At 40.6% G+C, this 23145-nt stretch overlaps 2 protein-coding genes across 2 annotated transcripts in view; one reads left to right on the top strand and one right to left on the bottom strand.

Moving 5' to 3' along the window:
* Positions 1-23145, top strand: part of rnf38 (ring finger protein 38) — a 119828-nt gene that overhangs the window by 27009 nt on the left and 69674 nt on the right. The gene's annotated exons all lie outside the window — the stretch shown is intronic.
* On the bottom strand, positions 203-21201 carry LOC139337320 (integrin alpha-M-like). Its single transcript, XM_070971867.1, has 17 exons — positions 21192-21201; positions 16605-16687; positions 10520-10634; positions 10257-10387; positions 9999-10141; positions 9733-9883; positions 9268-9403; positions 9072-9145; positions 7849-7966; positions 7354-7496; positions 6835-6981; positions 6547-6744; positions 5988-6118; positions 5613-5770; positions 2715-2881; positions 2256-2369; positions 203-235 (listed from the first exon to the last, which is right to left on the bottom strand). The coding sequence occupies exons 1-17, from the start codon at positions 21199-21201 to the stop codon at positions 203-205; spliced, it is 2052 nt and encodes a 683-aa protein (XP_070827968.1).

Consider the following 23145-nt stretch of genomic DNA (forward strand, 5'->3'; position numbering starts at 1 on the left):
AACAATCACAGGCAAACAAATAAAAAAAGAAATTTGCAGGGCAAAACTCAACAGTCAGAGACAGAAATCTGAGGTATTTAGAACAGGTGTAGTCAAAGGCAGGCGGGTTCAGTAATGAGAGATCAGAGTAATAGCGAAAGCTGGAGAGTCTTGCATGGATGCAAAGAAACAATCTGGCAGTTAGTGAAGGTGTGAGAGCAGCTTAAATACTGGGCTGATTGGGAATGAGGATCAGCTGAGGGGACAGGTGGGCACAGGTGGCCAAGAGAGTGTGAGTGGAAAAGTACTTTCTGAGCAGGTGAACTGACGGATGGAATGGCAGCATGTAAGAGACTGAAAGCACTGTGACAGAGAAAAAACAAGACAACAAGTGTTTCAAAAATGTAGAGATACTACTGAAAAGCACTGGAAATATAAAAGTTTCAGGATAAATAGCTAGTATATACAATGTGATGCAAATACATTGAGTCCATAGTGCAAGAGCAGCATTTCTTTTAGTCTACTTCAGTCTAGCTCTGGTAGCTTCTCCCAGGTGGTAAGAGGCTGAAGGGGCTGTGTGAGGGGAGGGGTTCATCTCGTTTTTGTTGTCTCATTGTTGCCGATGAGACCCACCGCAGTCGTGTTGTCTACAGATTTTGTGAGGTGATTGGTGCTGTTGTTTGGTGCGCAGTCATGGGTAGCAGAGTGAAGAGCAGGCACTGAGCACACATCCTTGCGGGGGCCCTGTGCTCAGTGTGTGGGCGAGCATGTACAAGTACGCACAACACCAGGGGCGAGATATATACATAAACAATGTGTAAGCAAAACCGTGCATATGCCTTTTCCCACACAGAGCTAAGTGCCGGAGGACAATAGACAGTAACAAATGCATTTAATTAGTGCATTTCGTGCCGTTTTGCTGTTGTTGCCGTCACTGCTGCCACTTTTTATTAACGTCACTTGATTTAAGTTTTATTGTTGTGCGTATTATTTATCTATTGTATCACTGCAGTTGTTTGTATTGTCAACTCTGGTTTTGAAATGTGCGTTATAAAGTTTCCCAACTTACTACTTTTATATTTTTTGTTATCTCTAAGAAGCTTTTTACTCATTAGGAAAAATCCCAATAGTGTCAGATGTTTGTTGCACAATTCGAGTGATCTGTAAAGTGAATTGATCACTCATCTAATCTCATCTACTTTTGAGGCATGGCACACCTATCATTGCTGACTTACACGCTCCAATGTGAAAATCAACACAGATGAACAATGGAGTGGCTCCATTGTTCATCTGTGTTGATTTTCATTTTAATAAATTACTCTTATTAAATTATTATTGTAAATCTCTTGCATGGACTACATCCTGTTTGCATCCCCTGAGCCAATTTGTGAGCCATTACCTTTTGCCTTGAAAACAGAGAACTATCAGGCAACAGCTCAGATATCCAGTTTTAAACCAGGATGTGTGCTGTAACGCAGGATAAAAAGAGCACTCACAACTTTCATTTTGATGCCATATATTGTTGTACAGGACAGAAGTTAGAATTTGGACAATGTTAAATTTCATCAACGGTACACCACAAACTTTATATGCTGTGCATATATATACCAACATACAAACTAGCCGATCGAGGCAGCAATAGGCTGGTAACAGGGGGTAAAAGGGGTCTGGTGGCTTTGAAGAGAGCGACATAACAGCCAACAGATAAGTACCTCATACAACACTGCAACTAGGAATATATTAATTATTTTCGCTTCACTTTTAAGCACAATTATGGTTTTATTCAGAGTAATTTCAGTCCTTCTGACTCATTCTTCCCAACATGCTTCTCTCTTGTTGTTTGTCAGATGTGCAAACTTAAAATCCAGGCCAAGTCCAACAACAGGTCTCCTTCTCTTGACACTGCTTTTAAATGGAAACCTGTGAAAGAATAAGAATTTCTGTCAGGAAAAAATGGTCATGCAGACAGAATGAACAAAATGATTGCCGGTAAATGGTGCATTGCTGCTTTTTTTTTTTTTTTTTGGCATTTGTTTTTCTTTTTGCTGATCAGTAATTTGAGTTTTTTGCTGCATCAGACCTTTTTCAGCAAAAGTGTTTCCATCTTTTTCTAAAAAGGCATAAACCACCCCAAGTAAACACAGAAAGTCTTTTTCAAAATTTTCCATCTCCATCACACTTTTTGAATGCAATATTTCAAAATGTGCATAAAAACATCACGATGGAAACACGGCTATACACTGCCTGCAGTCTTCAGCTGCAGTCACTGAACATACCACAACATCAGCCTGCCTCATGCTGTCCACGTTCAGGACGGCGCTCGCTCTGTCACTGTCAACTTGGTGGAAGTTTAGTCTGATGATGATGGGTGATGTGTCATCCACACATTCCTACAAGACAAAAAAAGAGCCATCTGCATATTCTTGAAGAAATATGCAAAAGCACGGGCATCAAGATGGCAGGTAATTTTTAGAAATTTGGCCTCAACATTAAGCAAAATCACTGAGACATGAATGTGTTAGGATTATTAATGGTAATACTATTAATGGGTGGTGAAGATTTGAGCTTTTCAAAAAAAAAAAAATCAAGGAACTATAGACAGATAGATTAATACATATATACATACACAAGTGGATAAAGACAGAAGTAGGTAGGCGGATGCATGAAGAGATAGATAATAGACAGGTAGGGGCATACAAAACTTAACAACATATATGATGACTAAATCTCCATACTGGCATATAGATGGGGAGGCTGAGGCAGGTGTGTTTACGCCTCAGCTGAACAACAGAGGAAACATTCCTGGCTTCTTTATCAGTTTGACTGAAGGAGCCTCGATGTGTTTTTCCCATTGGATCCACATCAAACGTGCATAAGATGTGTAGTCCGGAGGTCATTGCCCCTGCAAAGTCATCCAAATGGATTAAATTCACCAAAACACATTAATCAGGTGAGCAACATCGGAAGCTGTCAAGAAATCACATTTGGGACTTTCTGAAAATCGTTGGGGTGGGGAGGGGCAGCTGAATCTTACATTTGATTAAAGTAAGGCCCTGCACCACAGCCGGCCACACAGTGATGCTGGAACTACAGTGCTGTGAAAAAGTATTTGCCCCCTACTGTATTTCTACTGTTTTTGCTTTTTTGTCACACTTAAAAGTTTTAGACCATTGAAGAAACTTTAATTTAAGAAAAAGACACTGAGAGTGAACATAAATAGCAGCTTTTAAATGACAATTCAATTTATTGAAAGTGAAAAATAATTCAAAACCAAAATCACCAATGTGAAAATGTAATTGCCCCCTTAACTTAATAACTGGCTGTGCCACCCTTTGCTGCAACAACTGCAATCAAGCGTTTGCGATAACTTGCAATGAGTCTTTCACATCGCTCTGGAGGAATTTTGGCCCACTCTTCTTTGCAGTACTGTTTTAATTCAGCCACATTGGATGGTTTTCGAACATGAACAGCCCGCTTAAGGTCATGCCACAGCATCTCGATCGGATTCAGGTCCGGACTTTGACTAGGCCACTCCAAAACCTTAATTTGGTTTCTTTTGAGCCATTCAGAGGTGGACTTGCTGGTGTGCTTCGGATCATTGTCCTGCTGCATAACCCAAGTGCGCTTGAGCTTAAGGTCACAAACTGATGGCCGAACATTCTCCTTCAAGTTTTTTTGGTAGAGAGATGAATTCATGGTTCCTTCAACCACAGCAAGTCGTCCAGGCCCTGAAGCAGCAAAGCAGCCCCAGATCATCACACTACCACCACCACGTTTGACCGTTGGTATGATGTTCTTTTTATTGAATGCTTTGTTAATTTTGTGCCAGATGTAACGAGACACACACCTTCCAAAAAGTTCCACTTTTGTCTCATCAGTCCACAGAATATTTTCCCAGAAGTCTTGGGGATCATCCAGGTGTCTTTTGGAAAATGTGAGACGAGCCTTTGTGTTCTTTTTGGTCAGCAGTGGTTTTTGCCTGGGAACTCTACCCTGGATGCCATTTTTGCCCAGTGTCTTTCTCATGGGTGAGTCATGAAGACTGACCTTAACTGAGGCAAGTGAGGCCTGCAGTTCCTTTGATGTTCTTCTGGGTTCTTTTGTGACTTCCTGGATGAGATGTCGACGTGCTCTTGGAGTAATTTTGGTTGGTCGTCCACTCCTTTGAAGGTTCGTCACTGTTCCATGTTGTGTATAATGGCTCTCACAGTGGTTCGCTGGAGTCCCAAAGCCTTAGAAATGGCTTTGTAACCCTTTCCAGACTGATGGATGTCTATTACTTTCTTTCTCAGCTGTTCTTGGATTTCTTTAGGTCGTGGCATGATATTTGGCCTTTTGAGATCTTTCAGCGTACTCCATATTGTCAGACAGGTTCTATTTAAGTGGTTTCTTCATTGTACAAGTCTGGAAGTAATCAGGCCTGGGTGTGGCCAGTGAAATTGAACTTTCCAAAAGATGTTGCTGATCATAGTTAATTCATGATTTGACAAGGGGGGCAATTACTTTTTCACATAGGGCCAGGCTGATTTGGATAACCTTTTTCCTTTAATAATTGAAACCATCATATAAAAACTGCATTTTGTGTTTACTAAGGTTATCTTTGATTTACATTAGAATTTGTTTGATGATCTGGAACATTTTAGAGTGCCAAATGTGCAAAAACAAGAAAATCTGTAAGGGGGCAAACACTTTTTCACAGCACTGTATGTGCTCTGTGACGCTGTGCTTTAATGGAGGACACCTGTACTTCACTGCAGCAAGGGGTGGTGGAGGTCAGCATAAACCAGATTTAAAGGGGGATTCTCATTGATATTTGTTATGCCTCTCCCCTTACTTTAGACCCTCTTTCCAACCCCCCCATATCACACCTCCTAAGATGCCTCAGTTACTATTTGGCCTTTGAAAGACAAAATAATGTAATAAGACACTTCCTCGTGCACTGCAGTGTATGCTGTGGTGCAGCACCAGTGTGAGCCTGGCAGCCAAGTTTTATCCACGGCACCAACAGATAGTCTTTTTTTTTTTTTTTGTTTGAACAGAGGAAGGGCTGCCTAATCAAAGGGTAATACAGCCACTGAATGAATGAACAGCTCTGTGGCTGCTGATGGACTCGAGCCCTCCAATTAGAGGTTTTTGCACGCTCAAAAATGCGTGCCTGCAACCAAAATGACCCAGAAATGTACCTCTATACACTACACTACTAAATGTACTAACTCCTCTTGGGTACCACACAAAATATTAACCTGTGTTAATAGAACGGCACCCGACTAGGACCCATTGTGTCCCTTTGCAAAATGTTTGGTAGATGGCGGCCATGTTTTTTGTTTGATCTTACTCATTTCTATTAAAAATGTCTCAGTCCTGTGATACTGTATACCCATTTTGGTGTCGATAGAGTCAAAAATGAATACTATGACAACTACTACTAATAATAATAATAGAATAATAATTAACTTGCACAAGCACAATAGGATTCTGCCCATTCGGGCCTTAAACCCAGATTAGATCAGATGACTGTAGTCTAATATGTGCTATATGAGATTGGATGTCCATCGTAATAAAACCAACATTAAAACATTCGTTCCAGAGAGCCCCCTTTTCTCACTCCCAACCACACTGCGTGAGGTCCCTACCTGCTTTGCTCTTTGTTGTTTCAACCATTTCAAAGCAGGCTTTTAAGGTACCCATTGGTAAATTTTCATCTGTGTTGGCCATGCAGTCAATTTTCTCAGTGCTGATCTTCTGAGGTTGAAAAGACAGATGAGCCAAGACATTATAGACGGGCCTGGACCTGGAAGACATTCATTAAAGTTTCTTTATTAAGCCACAGAATGACAGTATACTTGTACATGAAGAAAGGGTAAACCAGTCCCATAGCACCATCCCTCGATTTCTCTTCTCTCGTCATGTTCTGGGAAAGCTGTGGCTGAATTAGTCTGTGACAGATTACATTTTTGGTTTGTTTTGTACATACGCTACTTACCTAAACTCATATACAGCATCCATACCTTAAGACTACAGCTGTGCTCTGTGATCCGACCACAATATCTGGGAGTCCGTCCTCTCCAGGGTCGATGCCCCCATCAATGGCCTGTCCAAAGAATCTCAGCCCAGGATTTATTTTCTCTCCCATGATTCTCTGGAATAACAGAGATTTGACAACTGAAGGACAGTCATGCAATACAAGCACTTTTAAAACAACAGCTAACTGTAGCTAATATTTACGGTTAGTATTTAATATTTTTGCTTTGTGCAGTGTTTTCCCAAAGATTCAGGTATCCTCTACACATTTTACAGATTGCCACCCCAGTTATATGCTCACCTCAATCATATCAGCAAGATGGCTTCTGAGCTTTAGCCTAAGTATCAGGCTGATCTATTGGCAAATATGTACATATGTCTAACCCTGATGATGTTGAAGCTCTACGAACTGATGTGGAAATGTGTCCTTTTTTTGCTTGCCTGCATCATAGTGAGGTGTCAAGAAATCTGCTGTTCTCTCATCTAAAGTGAAAGCAATCTTTTATCTCTGAACATTTAGATAATATCACCTTTTCTCTGTCTCACCTGGCTGAAAGTGCTGCGTATGCCTCTGTGCCTGTCACCAAGGTAGATGTAAACAGCTCCCCTGTTATCATCCTCAAGCGGGGCTCCAACAGCAACGTCTCGGAGTCCATCACCATTTAGATCTGCAAGACTGGCTATGGCAGTGCCAAATCTCCCCATGGATGGTGCAGTCACATTCAGTTCATTTTTCAGCTGCATCTGGAAACAAGACCAAACGTTTAGGAAAATAAATGCATTAACTATCTCCCCGTGACCTGATTAAAGCTCAAACTCTGGGTCTGTTCCCACCTCATCAGTCAGTGTGTAGATGTATATCTGGCCTTCTGTCTTCTCCTGAGGATGGTAAAATTGTGGAGCTCCCACCAGCAGGAAGTCAGTGTCACCATCTAAGTTGACATCTACTGAGCACAGCTCTGCGCCAAAGTAGGAACCAATCTGAAAGTATGTGGGATAAAAACAAGGATTTACATCATTTAAGATGAAAAAAACATACACTACCTTAACCATGCCAAAAGAGATACATTTTATATTACAACCAAGATAAAAGCACCATTTTATCAGTATTGACAAGCCCCTATGTTAAGACAAAAATCATCTATAAAATCCTGCAGTCTACAAGATTTTAACATTTAAGTTGAGTGAAAACAGCTAAAAGGAAAATTGTTTCACTAATACATCATCTGCTCTTGATATGGTATAAAATCCAAACTTTAATTCAAACAGCCATTCAAGTACAAGAGATCTTTTTCTTTTTTTCATAATATGCGTGATAAAGCAGTTGAAAATTTTCTCAAGACCGTTACCAACCTGATCCCCGTTTATTCTGTGAGCTGCGGTCCAGGTCTGACAGTCATGTCTGAAAAGGACGACCTGTCCTGTGTGCTCGAATCTTGGTGCACCCATGAAATACAGAGAAGCGTTGTTCTTCTTTCCAACAGAAGTAGAGTATCCTGCAACAGCATCAGTCACAATCTGCTCATCGTTCACTCACATCATGCAGTGAGGAAGTGCTCAGATTCTAAAATGATGTACATTTTTAAGAAACCTATTGCTATTGTGTCTTATTATGAGCAGGCTGTAGATACACATTCACTCAGTTTATGATCCCATCCTATCAATTTGCTACATTAATAATACAAAGCTGTTTTGAACACATCATTTAGGTTGGAAACTGATAGAGGTAGTTTACTGAGACTTTTTTTTGCCGAGCATCAGTATCTCAAACCAAATAAAAAAAAACAAACAATTCTACTAAAGAAACAGACAATCTGAAATGATTAGAAATAACTTCATGTTTAGTACCCATGTACGAGTCATTCTTCATGTGTGGATCCTCAGTTTGTGTTTGTTTTTCTGTGTGACACTCTTGAAGAGAACCACGCCAGATGTTTGATCCCACTGAACCCAGAATCAGGGTATCCTGTTAACAGAAATGTGCAGGTCTGGTTAGAGCTCAGGGAGGAGCGGAGCCACCAACAGAAGCCACATTGGAAGGTGTCAGATCAACTGCCTCGTATGACGTTTTTAGAAATTTACTGTCAACAATCTGCATGAATTTCTATCTGTTAAAGTGAAATAAAGGACCTGCTGTCTCCCCCAGATCTGTCCGGGGTGCCACTGGAATATCATGACTGAAAGAGATGTTCAGTAAGGAGCTAGCAGTCTCTCTCCTCCCTCACCATCCCCACGATTGTGCCATCGACCTCCTCCTTGGGGCTCCCTTTCCATCCAGTTGGCTGTATAACCTGTCTCGCCCCAAGTGGAAGGCTATGGAAACATATATCCAGGACTCTCTTGCTGTAGATATAATGCTTCCCTCCTCCTCTCCTGTCAGTGATAAGTCACTTCGTCCATGTATAGACTTCAGGAGGTAATAAATACCCATTATGACTAATCTTGTCAGCCTTCGAGATGTTACAGGGAGCTACAGCATTTACTAAATTAGACCTCAGAAATGCTTATCATCTTTTGAGGATAAGGGAAGGGGACGAGTGGAAGACGGCATTTAACACTCCTGCAGGGCACGTGGAGTATCTGGTGACGCCCTTTGGTCTCACCAATTCCCAGTTCGTCTTCCAGAACCTAGTTAATGTTAGAGAGTTAATGAGAGACTTTATCAAGCACAGAATAAATCAGAACCTGGAAGCAGCATTAAGGTGTGAGTCTGCCTTTGATCTCACCTCCTGGTCTACCCATCTTCCTTAGGTAGAATATGATCATAACTCTCTCGCTAGCTCTGCCACAGGATTAACTCTGTTTGCCATCTCTCTTGGATACTTGCTGCCAGTACATGTGTGATTTCATATGGAACTGTGGGACCTGGATTATTAAAAATTACTTTTGGTTTCTACCAGTTTTTAGTTTTTAATTTAAATTGTCCGATTGTATCAAACATCAGCTGTTCAGTTTTGTTGTAAGCTGACTTTTTATCAGTGATGATATTTTAATAAATTTACCTGGATGGTGTACATACCAAGATGTAGATTTTGATTGTATCCAGACTTTGTCTTATTAACTTTACTCACCTTATAGAAGACAGCACTGAATCCGCTCTGAGACATTTCATTAGTCATGTCTCCTGCCCGAGCCACTTTGGAGCCTGAATATAAAGAAATTAGCATTGCATGTTACAATTGCAGAGGGACAGCAGGAAGATAACACTGATTTTCTAACAATATTATTATACAAAGAGTGTAAAAAAAGAAAACAATTGAACGTCACCTTCCATTGTGAAGATGTTGTTTTGAAAGTTTTCCAGGATTCCTGTGAGTCCGTCATAGTTCTCAATTTTAAAGGCATTTTTGTCTTTCGGTTCTGAAGCAATGGCTCTAAATTTATCCAGCCTAGCATCTTTGACCTGAAACCAGAACGCTGCTTGAAATTATGAAGGATCCTCAGAAGTCTCATGTCAGCAACATAAACACAACAGTTTGTGCAATATTGGACTCAAAACTATGGACTCAAATATTGGACTGCACTATTTAAAGCTGAGCTTGGCTGCAGCTGTTACTGTATTACTTAAAGACAAAACAGCTGCTGTTAAAAACATGTCTGAACAGAATAGTTCCAAGAATTGATCACTGAGTTATACCACATGTGATGACAGCTGATGACTGAATAAACTGATCTATCTATCAGACAAATAAGACCGAACAATGAGACCTGTTACATCACATGACAGTTTACCCCAATGACAAAGCGAATGATGTTTCTGTCATCGTATCTTTTGATAATCCCACGTCTGTCAATGTCACTGGGATCTCCATCTGTGATTAGTACCAGAACTTTAGTTGCATCAGGGGAGGCGCCTGCTGCTGGGTTTTCAAGGATTTCATCTCTGTAACAAATGTAAAAGAAGCATTTGTAAAGCTCAGAAGAAACAAAACTGCATCTGTGAGTATGAATTAAAGAACGTTACATTAATGTGGTTGTCCTGTATCACTGTAACTTACAACACAAATGTGAGCGCTCTGTGTGTGTTGGTAAGACCTCTCATTTGGGGTTCGTTCCATAGTTTATCAACAGCACCACCATCTTGATCGTCATTGAAGTCAAATACTTTCCTGTAATCTGTAGAAAACTGAACTGCTGCAAACTGAGAAAAGCAGAAAACAAAGTACAGCATTATTTTAACACTATGTGTGCACAATTTGCTATGAAAAATAAATATAAATGCTATGAAGACTTTAATGTTGCATTAGTGCAGGGACCTTGATTGATGTGTTCTTAAGGCTGTTCATTATATCCACTATGAAATCTTTACTTTTGTCGAACTCTTCTGTGATCATACTCTCTGATCCATCAACTAGAAAGACAAGGTCCACTGTCTTTTTTGTGCAGTCTGAAAAAACACACAATTTGTAAAGAATATTCAGTCAGGAGAAAAACATTGAGAATAATATTTTATAGCAAATAGGGCAAGATGTGATTATTACAGAGTGGAAGATGCTTCCACTCTCTAAATGTCTTTTACCTTGGAAAGCTGGTGTGAAAGAGGAGATTTTTTGAGGATCAGCGGTCATCTTGTAACACACACTGTTCAGATAGGAGCTCTCATAGCATTCATGGACTGCACTTGGACTACAAACCTAAATCAGAACATAACAAGGCTTTTGAACATAGCCATGCTACCATGCTAACATTTAGTAATTAGCATTCAATAAAAAGCACAGCTGACAGTTTTGTCATTAGTGCTGTAGGATCATAAACAGCAGTATAAACAAATCAAAATCTGGCCTGATAATAGCAGTCGAACAGACCAACGTTGCGATCCCTGGAACCAAGCTGCCAACAGGGCCAAAAATTGTATTGATTTACATGGATGGCATGATCAAATAATCATCCGTGGCAAACGCAATCATAGTTGCTATGTAGTGTGGAACTGTGTGGAATTGAGAAGAGGAGGTAATCTGAATGTTTAACTTTCCAGGAAAGAACACTGTTGCGTCCAGTCTGAGAACCCTGTCACCTCATGAATTGAATATAGATTATGACTTAAGTGTTTTCTGTTAGGTACCTCTACTTATTGGATATTTAAATGACAGTTTTTAGCATATTTGGGAAACTGACAGACAAGCAGTCAGAGGGTTGAGTGGGCCATGTAAATGATGTTAAAAACACAGTAGCATACACTGAGCTTGTTGCCAAAATAAGTGTAGCATGTTTTTGACCCAGTGATAGCAGTTTGAGATGGTAGTCTATAGTAGTTAAAGTAATCCCGACCTTAAGTTTGGGACTGCAGGTATTATGTGTGGCCAAAGAGATGTAAATGTGATCTATAATTTTATCATGTGTTCCATTTTTGGGTGCATGAAACCTGAACCCTCAGCCATATAAAGTTGAGTAAAAGGGGCCCCAGCTACACATGGGCCAACATCCTCCTGAGAGCCAAGGAAAAAAAGTGTCTTTCAATTTAATTGTTTTCGTGATTTCCTGCCTCTTTGGAGCTAAAACAACAACTCACAATTTAGAATTTTGTAAAAAATATTTTTAGTTTAGATTTCACAGCATGTCCACTGTAGTGAACAGAACGATTTTACCATAACAACCAAATCATAATAGGCTGACAAGAAAACAAAAATGTCAATTCATTTTTTACATGAAACTGAACGTTTGGCCTGTATCTTTTGTTGAACTACTGAACTAAATTGACATTATTAAACATTCATAACATTGCTGTTATTTTTCCTAACAAAAGGTTTAACTGAACTCTGACTGGCAATTTTATGATTCCTAACATATTCATAAACAAGAAAATATATGATTACAATAGTTAAAAAAACAATATCTTAACAATATTTGACTTATCTTTTCTCTTTTCCTGGCATTTGCGTTTTGCTGCAGTCTCCACTTTGTCTCAGCATGAAAACAAAGTTCCCCTCACCCCACCCAAACATATGAGATATCACTGGAAAGACCAGGATGTCCTATACTGAGCACACCAGGATTTAGTTGGGTAGCTCAAATGAGTCAAAAGATATAGACCAAAACTAAATGTCCACTACAGAGGACATAAACGAATAGGCTGGTTCTCAGGAGGATATGAGAAATCTGGTGATGCCATACTCTACATGCCCTACCAGGTGTGGTTTGTCCTCCATTGTGCAACATTGTCTGGAATAACCTATTGTGGATTTATGACCGGGCGGCACGGTGGAGCAGCAGGTAGTGCACCTGCCTCACAGCAACAAGGTCGCCGGTCCGATCCCCAGGTCAGGCCTTTCTGTGTGAAGTTTGCACGTTCTTCCTGTGCATGCGTGGGTTCTCTCCGGCTTCCTCCCACAGACCAAAAACATGCTCATTAGGTTAATTAGTGACTAGTGTAAATTGTCCTTAGGTGTGAGTGTGAGCGTGAATGGTTGTGTGTCTATACATGTTGCCATGCAATTGACTTGCGACTGGTTCGGGGTGTACCCTGCCTTTCGCCCAATGACAGCTGGGATAGGCTCCAGTGGTTTCTCAGATATGCTGTCCATACTTATTGTTTTTGGGGCCAGATCAGAGTGGACCATGGAACTGAGATCAACCTTAGCCTGTTCATCTTGGAAGTGTTGGCTGAACACATGCACAACCAACAGAGATGGCCTTACCTCCAAACAACCTCTACGAAAGTGAGTATCCATTTATCAATATTAATCCCATTAATGAACTAGAGGAGTGCTCTCAGTAGAGTGCAGATCTCCACCAGGCATGTGGGGGTACAATGTCTAGATACAGTAGATAGATGTTATTGCTTTGTGCCACAGTTGTAGAGAGGGTGATGGGGGTTTTCCATGATGGCTTTGATCTTACCCTTCATCCAAAGACCCAAGAAGATTAGGCAAAATGAGACATGAAACAGCAAAGGCTGTTTTACAGCTTGTGTCCATCTAGCATTTCTTTCTAAATGCCAACGTCTTCTTTTCAATTGTTCCCCTTGAGAGAGCCTACGCAGCAGCATGCTGCCTGCAAAAAGGGCTGCACCCAGCATCTTTTTACAGAGCACTCCGACTATTTGGTGCGGCTGCTCTGAGCGCTTCTTGCTGGAAATATCTGAACTTTTCAGAAGAGCACTGGTGTCGTCGCTGTCACTCCCTTTCAGGCACCTCATCATATATTAGACGGGGCTGGACTTATCACCATGGGAGCGACTTGTCATGCAAGTGATAGTTGTAACTTTGTACAACAGCAATTTGAGCGGTTATATGTTGATAATTCAATATTGTTGTCATGAACACAAAACTCATGTGCACGTGTTTCATCCCAGCGCTCCCCCGCGCCGACAGCGCTTTTCTGCCACAGAAAGAAAGTTTAATCCCCACTTACTGAAAGATTCCATCAGTCTCTGACACTTTTAACAGTGTTTCATCCTGTGTGTCTGCTCTGTCTGACTTTCTTTGTTAGCAGTTTTTCAGTTTTTCAATCATTTCAACCACAAGAGGTTCTTCATACAGTCATAACTGTGTATAACAAAATTTAAGCTAACAGGCCAAGCAGTTTGTGAGATTAGTCACAAACAGACACACAGACACATGTGACCAAATGCATGACCTGCTGGCGGAGAAAATGATACATTTTAGGCCACTCTAGTCTACAGGCCTTTAAAAATGTTGCAGAATGTTGCTAAATTTTAGTACTGTTAGACGGATCTGCAGCCTTTGGCACTGTCGATCATACCATCTTGCTGGATGGACTAAAGCACTTGGTCAGCATAGTTGCGACTGTGATTTTGTATTGGCCCATATGTCATGAGGGGTTCCATAAGATTCAATCCAAAACTTCATTTTTAGTACAAGTCTATATCTTAGGCATCTAGCAGGGATTGTAAAACAATCTGCTAGAAATCTAGGTGTTGTAGTTCTGATCAAAGTCTGAGCTCTTATCATCCATCCATTTTCTATACCGCGTATCCTTTTCGGGGTTGCGGGGGGTGCTGGAGCCTATCCCAGCTTCAACGGGCGAGAGGCGGGGTACACCCTGGACCGGTCGCCAGTTGATTGCAGGGCAACACTTAAGACAAACAACCATTCACACTCACACTCACACCTAGGGGCAATTTTACAGTCACCAATTAACCTAATGAGCATGTTTTTGGTCTGTGGGAGGAAGCCGGAGTGCCCGGAGAGAACCCACGCATGCACGGGAAGAACATGCAAACTTCACACAGAAAGGCCCGACCCGGGAATCAAACCAGCGACCTTGTTGCTGTGCGCCACCATGCAGTCCGCTCTTATCATCACATTGAGAAATTGGTTCAGACTTGTTTTGCAAAAAAAAAAAATATTGCCAGAATCAGTTTTGCACTGCCTAAGAACATCATAGAGCAAATCATTTGTGCTTTCATCTCTTCCCACCTGGATTACTGTAACTTCTTTTTTGTTTAAGCGAGTCTGCAATTGCTCGACTTCAATTGGTTCAGAGCATGGCAGCCAGGCTTTTTGACAAACACAAACCCAGGATCCATTGGGGGCATATTCGTGACATCGGGGTATTCAATATTCCTTCAATTCAATATTCCTTTATTCGTCCCGCGAGGGGAAATTCCAAAGCAAGCAAAGCATATTTGGTCTGTCCTCAGTGAGTCTCTACAGAGCGGAGTGTAGGTACACAGGTAGATATGTCTGCTCTGAGATGGAGACACTACGTGTCCAGTGCATTTTTGCTCATTGACCAGAATAGCGGCAATCAGCGGACGGGGTAGATGAAAACAACATATTACCCCCATTCTGGACCACTTACATTGCTTACCTGTGCACATCAGAATTCCGTTCAGGATTCTCCTGTTCACATTCATAGCTCTCCATGGCATGGCAACCTCTTATATTTCTGAACTTATAACCCAATCGATATTATTGTTTTCATTCACCTTGAATAAGGTGAGGATTAGTTATTCTGTGTTGTTATGGGAAAAGCTGTCAATTTTGATTGTGTTTGTGACTGTCATCAGTTGATAACAGTGACTTTACTCACCTTGTGTAAGACAGCACTGAACCCACTGTGAGATATCTCAGTACTCATATTTCTTGCCCAAACCTCAGAGCCTAAATTTGAGACAGAACTAGTTAATTTTACTATTTCAGGGGTGACACATGAAAAGATAACATGGATTTTTGTAACAATATTATTGTACAGAGATAGAAAGAAAACAATTGAACGTCACCTTCTATTGTGAAGATCTTGTTTTGAAAGTTTTCCAGTATTCCTGTGAGTCCGTCATAGTTCTCAATTTTAAAGGCATATTTTGGTTCTGAAGCCATGGGTCTAAATTTATCCAGCCTAGCATCTTTGACCTGAAACCAGAACGCTGCTTGAAATTATGAGGGAGCTCCAAGTCTCATGTCAGTAAGATAACAAGACACTTTTAGGCAAAGTTGGACTCAAAATTGGAATCAAAAGATTCACCATTTAAGGTTGTATTACTTAAAGACAAAACATAGACTTTAGTATGTCTGTGTATCATCCTCATGGCAGTGAACAGAATAGTTCCATTAACTGGTCTCTGACTGAACAATGAGACCTGTTACATCACATGACAGCTTACCCCAATGACAAAGCGAATGATGTTTCTGTCATCGTATCTTTTGATAATCCCACGTCTGTCAATGTCACTGGGATCTCCATCTGTGATTAGTACCAGAACTTTAGTTGCATCAGGGGAGGCGCCTGCTGCTGGGTTTTCAAGGATTTCATCTCTGTAACAAATGTAAAAGAAGCATTTGTAAAGCTCAGAAGAAACAAAACTGCATCTGTGAGTATGAATTAAAGAACGTTACATTAATGTGTTTGTCCTGTATCACTGTAACTTACAACACAAATGTGAGCGCTTTGTGTGTTTGGGTAAGACCTCTCATGTGGGGTTCCTTCCATAGTTTATCAAGAGCAACACTATCTTGATCGTCATTGAAGTCAAATACTTTCCTGTAATCTGTAGAAAACTGAACTGCTGCAAACTGAGAAAAGCAGAAAACAAAGTACAGTATTATTTTAACACTATGTGTGCACAATTTGCTATGAAAAATAAATATAAATGCTATGAAGACTTTAATGTTGCATTAGTGCAGGGACCTTGATTGATGTGTTCTTAAGGCTGTTCATTATATCCACTATGAAATCTTTACTTTTGTCGAACTCTTCTGTGATCATACTGCCTGATCCATCAACTAGAAAGACAAGGTCCACTGTCTTTTTTGTGCAGTCTGAAAAAAACACACAGTGAAAGTTTGTAAAGAATATTCAGTCAGGAGAAAAACATTGAGAATAATATTTTACAGCAAATAGGACAAGATGTGATTACCACAGAGTGGAAGACGCTTCCACTCTCTAAACGTCTTTTACCTTGGAAAGCTGGTGCGAAAGAGGAGATTTTTTGAGGATCAGCGGTCATCTTGTAGCACACACCATTCAGATCGGAGTTCTCATCATATCCATGCAATGACACACTTGGACTACAAACCTAAATCAGAACATAAGAGTTGAAAGAAATTTGATTTATCATATTGAATTCTTTTGCTCATAATTTTGAAATGATGTCACAAAAAATCTAAATTTTGTCTAGTTTTACTTATCAAGTCTTGTCTTACAGTGAGTTGAGAGTGTGCGGTCTCTTCAGCTATCGACAAGCCAAAGTGGATGACTGGCATTGGTGTGTGTGTCAGAGAAATGTCTGTGACAGAAGCATCTGATTAGTGCTATTGATAAAAAAATAGCACACATCCCCCAAAACACAAATTTCAGCTACAGTAAGTAACATTAAATAGCAAAGTAACAGTATCCAAATGTCCAGACTTCCCTGCACATGCAGAGCTGCACTAATTAGTCTACAATTCATGGCCATGGATGTGACAAAGAACCTACCATACATGACTGGCTTCACTACAGTTAGGCTAATAATAATAACAATAATAATAATTATAATAATGGTAATTAATGGTTTGATGTGAATCGTACTGTATGCTGTGGCGTTGGCAGTGACATGATACTAACTCAGCTAGATAGCTATGGGAGATTTGGAAGTGTTTGTTAGACAGCGTTTTTCACCATCATCATCAACACATTAATGAGCGAATATCTTTCTGAGGGCTGGTGTTCATCCATCCAGTGCTGTAACAAAGACTTGGAGAATCTATGATAAGGAGCGCTGAAGCTGTTCTAGAGGCACGTGGTGACCCAACACCTTGCCACAATACTTTCTCCTTTAATTTCTCACCCATATGTTACATTGTTGGAAACTGTGTTTTTTATCTTATTGTCTGTTTTTATTGGTTTGTTAACATTCTGATTAATTATGTAATATGTATTTCACAAAACACATTTATGTACCTGGAAGAATGAGGCACTGGTGGGTCTGCCTTCGATTAGGTTCACTTGAAAACAGAAATATGGCATTTATGAGGCAGTTTTGAAGCATATTTTACTATTATAATGTTTCACCAAAAGCACGGTACTTACCCTTTGTTCTTGCCTGACATGATTTGAAGCACTTTGTTTCCAAAGAAATCTTTTTGTTCCACCGTATGGGGGGGGGTTGTCGTGTCAATGTTGAAAGCCAAAGACACAGAGATGGCTGCAGTTTGTGAAAAGAATTTACTGCACTTAACATGTTCATCATTTATTGACAAAAAATGATGAGCAATTCAGAACTATGCTAATGCTAACAACTATAGGATTGTTTTGGTGGTCTACAAGGCATCGACCATGAGCTGCAATGGGGGGCGTCCAACGCTATTCAACCATCCGACGAGCAGTTCTGACGGCATATGCTGGCCCTTTAAAACCTGCCACCACACATATGTTCCTCTTCCCATTAATCTTTTCTCATCTTGTCTCTCATTCTTCGTCTCCTTTGGGTCATTTCCTGTCTTGTCAACACTGCTACTACTCCTCCTCCAATCACCTGCAGGCCTGCTTGGCCACCTCTATCTTGTCATCTTCTCACCTTGTCTTAAAAGGAACCACACTAAGTTTGTATAAGTCCTATTTATTAGATCGATTTCGGTTTGTGCATGTTAATGATGATTCTTCCGTGCACGCCAAAGTTACACAAGGTTCTGTGCTTGGACCAAATCTATTCACCCAGTATATGCTTCCATTTGGTAATATTATCAGGAAACAATCCATAAATCTTCATTGCTATGCAGATGATACCATCATAATCTGCAGTTCCCCCTCCTTTTTGCCCTATTGTGCCTTTATGTTTCCCTTTCTCCCTTTGTCTTGTCTGTCTCTCCCCTGTCTATCTTGTGTGTGTGTGTTTTACAGCAGGGCGTGGCTGGCAGGTGTGGTCTGGCCTCATCCTCTCCCGAGCACACCTGTGACCAATTACTTAAACAACACCCATCTGCTGACTCAGGGTGCTTTTCATTACATAAATTGGCCTCCTTGTCTCTTCCACTTGCTTCCTCTCCTCGCGTCTTAGCTCTGCCCAGCGAGGACATGAAAGAGGGATGCGAGGAAGGGACGTGAGGACGGAGGAAACAAAACTCCGAAATGAAAAATCCTCGCTCCACAGCGTCAGTCCAAAGCGACGTCAATTACTGATGACGTTTGCACAGCTGTAAAAGCTGTAAAACGTGATATTATGGTCAGATCTGCAGTCAGACTGTTCTACTCCTGATTGCTATTGATGAGGTTTCAATTAATCAATGCCGTTAGAGGCGTAACAGAGGACGGGTGTGTGGTAGATTAAACCAACAGCCTTGTAGCCTTGCTTTAAAAAAACGTAATATACCAAGAATTTTCATTAATTTCTTGGTGACAGATACAATTGTTAAAAGGACACAGTTGAAACAAGAATCAAGATTAGTGAAGACCTGCTCCTGCCATGATTCAAACGTGTGCCACATACGACACGCCCCTTAAATAATAAAAGACTTCCGCGTAGGCTACACCGGTGTATCCTCACTCTGATCTCCTTCAGAAGCCTCCTCTCTCCTCGCTCCTCATCTCCTTCAGGTGCATTTAAGCAATTGGAAGATCCTTCATCATGGCGGAGGGGAAACGACTTCCGGGTCGATGAAGGAGAGAGGAGACGAGGAGGCACAATTAAACGTAATGAAAAGCACCCACAGTATGAAACATCGGCCTTGCACCCAATGATTCGTCGAATCATTCACCTTTGTGGTAACACTAAGACTCCTGAGATCTACCCAGGACAGTGACTATTTTTGCCCTGTTTGCTTCCTCTCTGCCGGCCTCTTCACTCTCGGCAGACACTGCTGACTCCTTGTGTGGATCTACTGGACTCATCTGTTGCCCTGGCCTCCAGCACCACCATAAGGAATCTAGGAGTTATCTCTAATCAGGATATGTCCTTTAACTACATGCAATGACCTGAAGTCAGGGTTCCTCAAACTTGTCAAGGTCTGCATCTCATTATCATCCAAGGTCAGGACAACAAAATAATATTTAATCAATTAGTTAACATCACATCTCTTGTGATTGAGCCAGCATGAAACAGAGGCAGACAAGGTTCAGACAGTTCGTGTGTATTTATTTCTGACTCAGGCAAATTCTGACAACTACATTTACATCAGTTATGGAAACCATCAGTCATCACTCACTGTCACTGTCAACACACATTTTAAATTTCAATGTGTATATTGTTTATTGTCTCACTCATTGCCGTTCTTTGTATGTATAGTTTATTTTAGACTTTTGCAGGACTTAACTCACTGTCTTTTGCATGTCTTTCTTCTTGTGTGTGTACACATACTTGCCACAAAGTGATTCTAACTCTGATTCTGAAAAGGACACACATTCTGTAATGATGATTTTGGAGCTGATAGCAAATTCTCTGGTGAAATGGTGATTAATGTGTGAACTCAGCAGCAACAGACCGCACGCTCTGCAGCAGTTAACATCACCATGAAAATAATGTCAACGATAGGGAAAGAAGCCACATTAAAACCACGTTCATCTGAGGACAGCATCACTGTGAATGACCTCCAGCTAAACAACATTCAACAACAATAACAATTTATTGACCCACAGAAAATTTCTAAAGTTTCTCTAGTACATGCTTTTATCTCAAGCAGGCTGGAAAGCTATTAGTTAAGTTAAGACATATGTGCCTGCAAAGTCGCTTAGGTTCTCAGACTCAAACCTCTCGGTTGTTCCTGAGGCCAGAGCTAAAAGGCATAGAGACGCAGTCTTTGTTAATTACGCCCCAAAACTCAGGAACAGCCTCGCTGAAGCTCTGACGGGTTCCAAGTCTGTTGATTCCTTTAAATGAAATCTTAAGACACAGATCTTTCTAATATCGCTTTCTTCCTACCGGACAGCTGTTTTATCTGGTCTTATCCTTTTTTTTATTCAACTAGATATCTTATTTCATCTGATTTTATCGCTTTATCACAAATTATCGTTATTTGTTTTTATATTAGGCACCTTCTGTTGCATTTTATGTGTGAATTGTGCTATGTAATTAAAGATTCTTATTATCAATGATAGCAAATACTGTCACTAGTTCCAGTAAGAGATAAGGCTCAAGGCCATTCAATCGAAACTCTGTTGGTTTTGTTCAAACCGCCATCGCATCATACCTTGGACCTTGACCTTGTGTGTTTTATTTAGGTTTATTAACCTCCATTTCAGCACAACATTACACAGCAATTGGTTAGTGATGAGTGTAACATGATAGTAATAAAAAGAGGCAAAGAAAATTTAGTAAGAAAATAATCTGTGAGACACGTGAATATTACTCATCAGCATTCTAGTTTTTGGGCATTACATGAACTGAAAGACACATTTGACCTGAAAAAAACATGATGAATAACAAATATGCTGCTCAGGAGAACGTTTTTTTTATTCCTAAAATTCTGTCTGTGGCCTTCATATTAGCATGCAACTCTGCAAAAGGCACAGATTCGATGGTTCTAAAGTTCGTGTACAGGTTTGAACTTTGGACAGACGCATGTTAGCTCTTTCTCCCTGCCTCCAGTCCTCACTTAAAGTTAAGATAAACAGAGCCCCGTACTTTAGGTGTGGATATCAGATTTGTCTTCCAATCTCACTCTCAGAAAGAAAGTTAATATTTCCCAAGTATATTTCCCAAACTGTTGAATTATTCCACCTAATTCTCAGCCTCAAGATCACCCTCAACTTTCCCCCAGGCACACAATTCATCCCCATCTATTTGTTTTAGCTGATAAATATTGTTTTGATCTTACCAACAGCCATCGTGTAGGTGAGCCACACTATGCGATGCATCCTCTCCATGAGTCTTCTCCAGACTAAGGGGACGATATGAAAATGACTCCACAAGAAGGACGGGTCAGAAAAGGGGGAGGGTATTGTAAAGTTGTTTGCTGAAGGAAAGGAATCCTAGTTTATTTTGATGAGTAGAGGAAGCCCTTTAACATTTGTATCTCTAATTCTATCACTTCAGCACCAACGTGTATGCAGCAATTAAATCGAGTTAACTTTGTAAAGCCGACCACAAAAAACAAGATCTTTCCTGTCAACATTTTGACCATACAGCATCATCCATCCATCCATCTTCTATACCGCCTATCCCTTTCAGGGTTGCAGGGGGGCTGGAGCTGTCAATGGGCGAGAGACAGGTTACACCCTGGACCGGTCACCAGTGATTGCAGGGCAACATATACAAACAAACAACCATTCACGCTCACACTCACACCTAAGGACAATTTAGAGTCACCAATTAACCTAATGAGCATGTTTTTGGCCTGTGGGAGGAAGCCGGAGTGCCCGGAGAGAACCCACGCATGCACGGGAGGAACATGCAAACTTCACCAAGAAAGGCCCTGCCCGACCCGGGGATCAAACCTTCCTGCTGTGAGGCACATGCACTACCTGCTGTGGCATCGTCAGTTTACATGCAGCCGTGCACACTTCCAATTAACAAACACAGCCTTCCTCTTTCATTTGTTCAGCCACCTTCTTGAAAAGGTTGGTGTTGCGATATTTGCTCAAAAAAACCTGTTGATATCCAAGTCTTTCATAATGTTTAAAAGTAGGTGTGTTTCTATTTCCGTTTAGAAATGTCTCTCTACCGCAGCCTGACGAACTGTAGGCAATGCACAGAGCTGGTCGGACACAGGCAAGAGGCCGTGTGTCACAAACTGCCATGAAAACCTCAAAGTGGTTGACTGAGCAATGCACAGACCAACATTGACTGATGGCTAGCTGTCCCAAGCCACTGAGGCTGTAGAAATACTACCATCCACATTCAGCCCTGACATCAGGGTTCAGACAGTTCCCAAAGTCCAGTGCAGAGCTTGTGCCTGAACATGTAGGCTGCTCAAAAATTTCCCCAGAATTCTCAACATTTTGGGTTTTTTGCCCAAATTTAGATGAGACAATCGCTACTACTCTTATACTTGTCTGTTAAATACAGTATAAAGCTACAGCCAGGACATGGTATGGTAGCTTGGCAGAAAGATTGCAAACAAGGGAAACAGCCTGCTTGGCTCTGTTTGAAGAGCATACATACTGTAAGGCAAATCACACCCAACTGACACTAAAGGTCACACTGCTCCTTAAGGAAACACATGCAAATATACACAACAAAAAAAATCCTCACCGATTTGAGAGCACATGAGCAGCATTTAGAAAATTTGTGCAAAGTGAGAGAACATAACCAAATATAGAAATAGAAAAAACAGAAACAACAGAAAAAACAACTAGTAAATTGCAAATTGTGTGTACTGTCTCTGAAATTCCAGTGGGTTGAGCTCTCAGGGCCATTGTAGATATGATACATATATTTATTTTGTAAGCTTAAATGAATTGAAAGATATTCTCTGCCATGAAAGTTGTTTTTTATTCTAAATGGCTTTAAAAAAAATCTCTGAACAAATTTAACTGTTCAGCAGAAACATCATGGAAAGTACAAATTACAGTATTACATATTATGATAGCAAAATATAAGACAGCTTAATATAAATAAAATGAATTGCACCTCCCTACAACCATGTCCCCAGTAGTTGTTATTTCTCTGAATGAGTTGTCACTGAAAACTTATTTTAATTTCTTGAAAGCACAAACGTGACAGGTTTGCCTTTATTAGCGGAAAAATGAATCAAAACAGCAGAGAACACATGAGATAATACTAGAATACAAAATTAGTGCTCATCTAGACATGATGGGCAGCAGGTTTTA

This window comes from Chaetodon trifascialis, chromosome 2 (genome assembly GCF_039877785.1).
Source record: "Chaetodon trifascialis isolate fChaTrf1 chromosome 2, fChaTrf1.hap1, whole genome shotgun sequence".
Classification (NCBI taxonomy): domain Eukaryota; kingdom Metazoa; phylum Chordata; class Actinopteri; order Chaetodontiformes; family Chaetodontidae; genus Chaetodon; species Chaetodon trifascialis.

Coding starts and splice junctions, on each gene's coding strand:
- LOC139337320 (XM_070971867.1), bottom strand. Junction 7,497..7,848: donor GAAGAATGACTCGTACATGG/GTACTAAACATG, acceptor ATGCTGTTGCAG/GATACTCTACTTCTGTTGGA. Junction 6,745..6,834: donor TCTACACACTGACTGATGAG/GTGGGAACAGAC, acceptor TCTTGTTTCCAG/ATGCAGCTGAAAAATGAACT.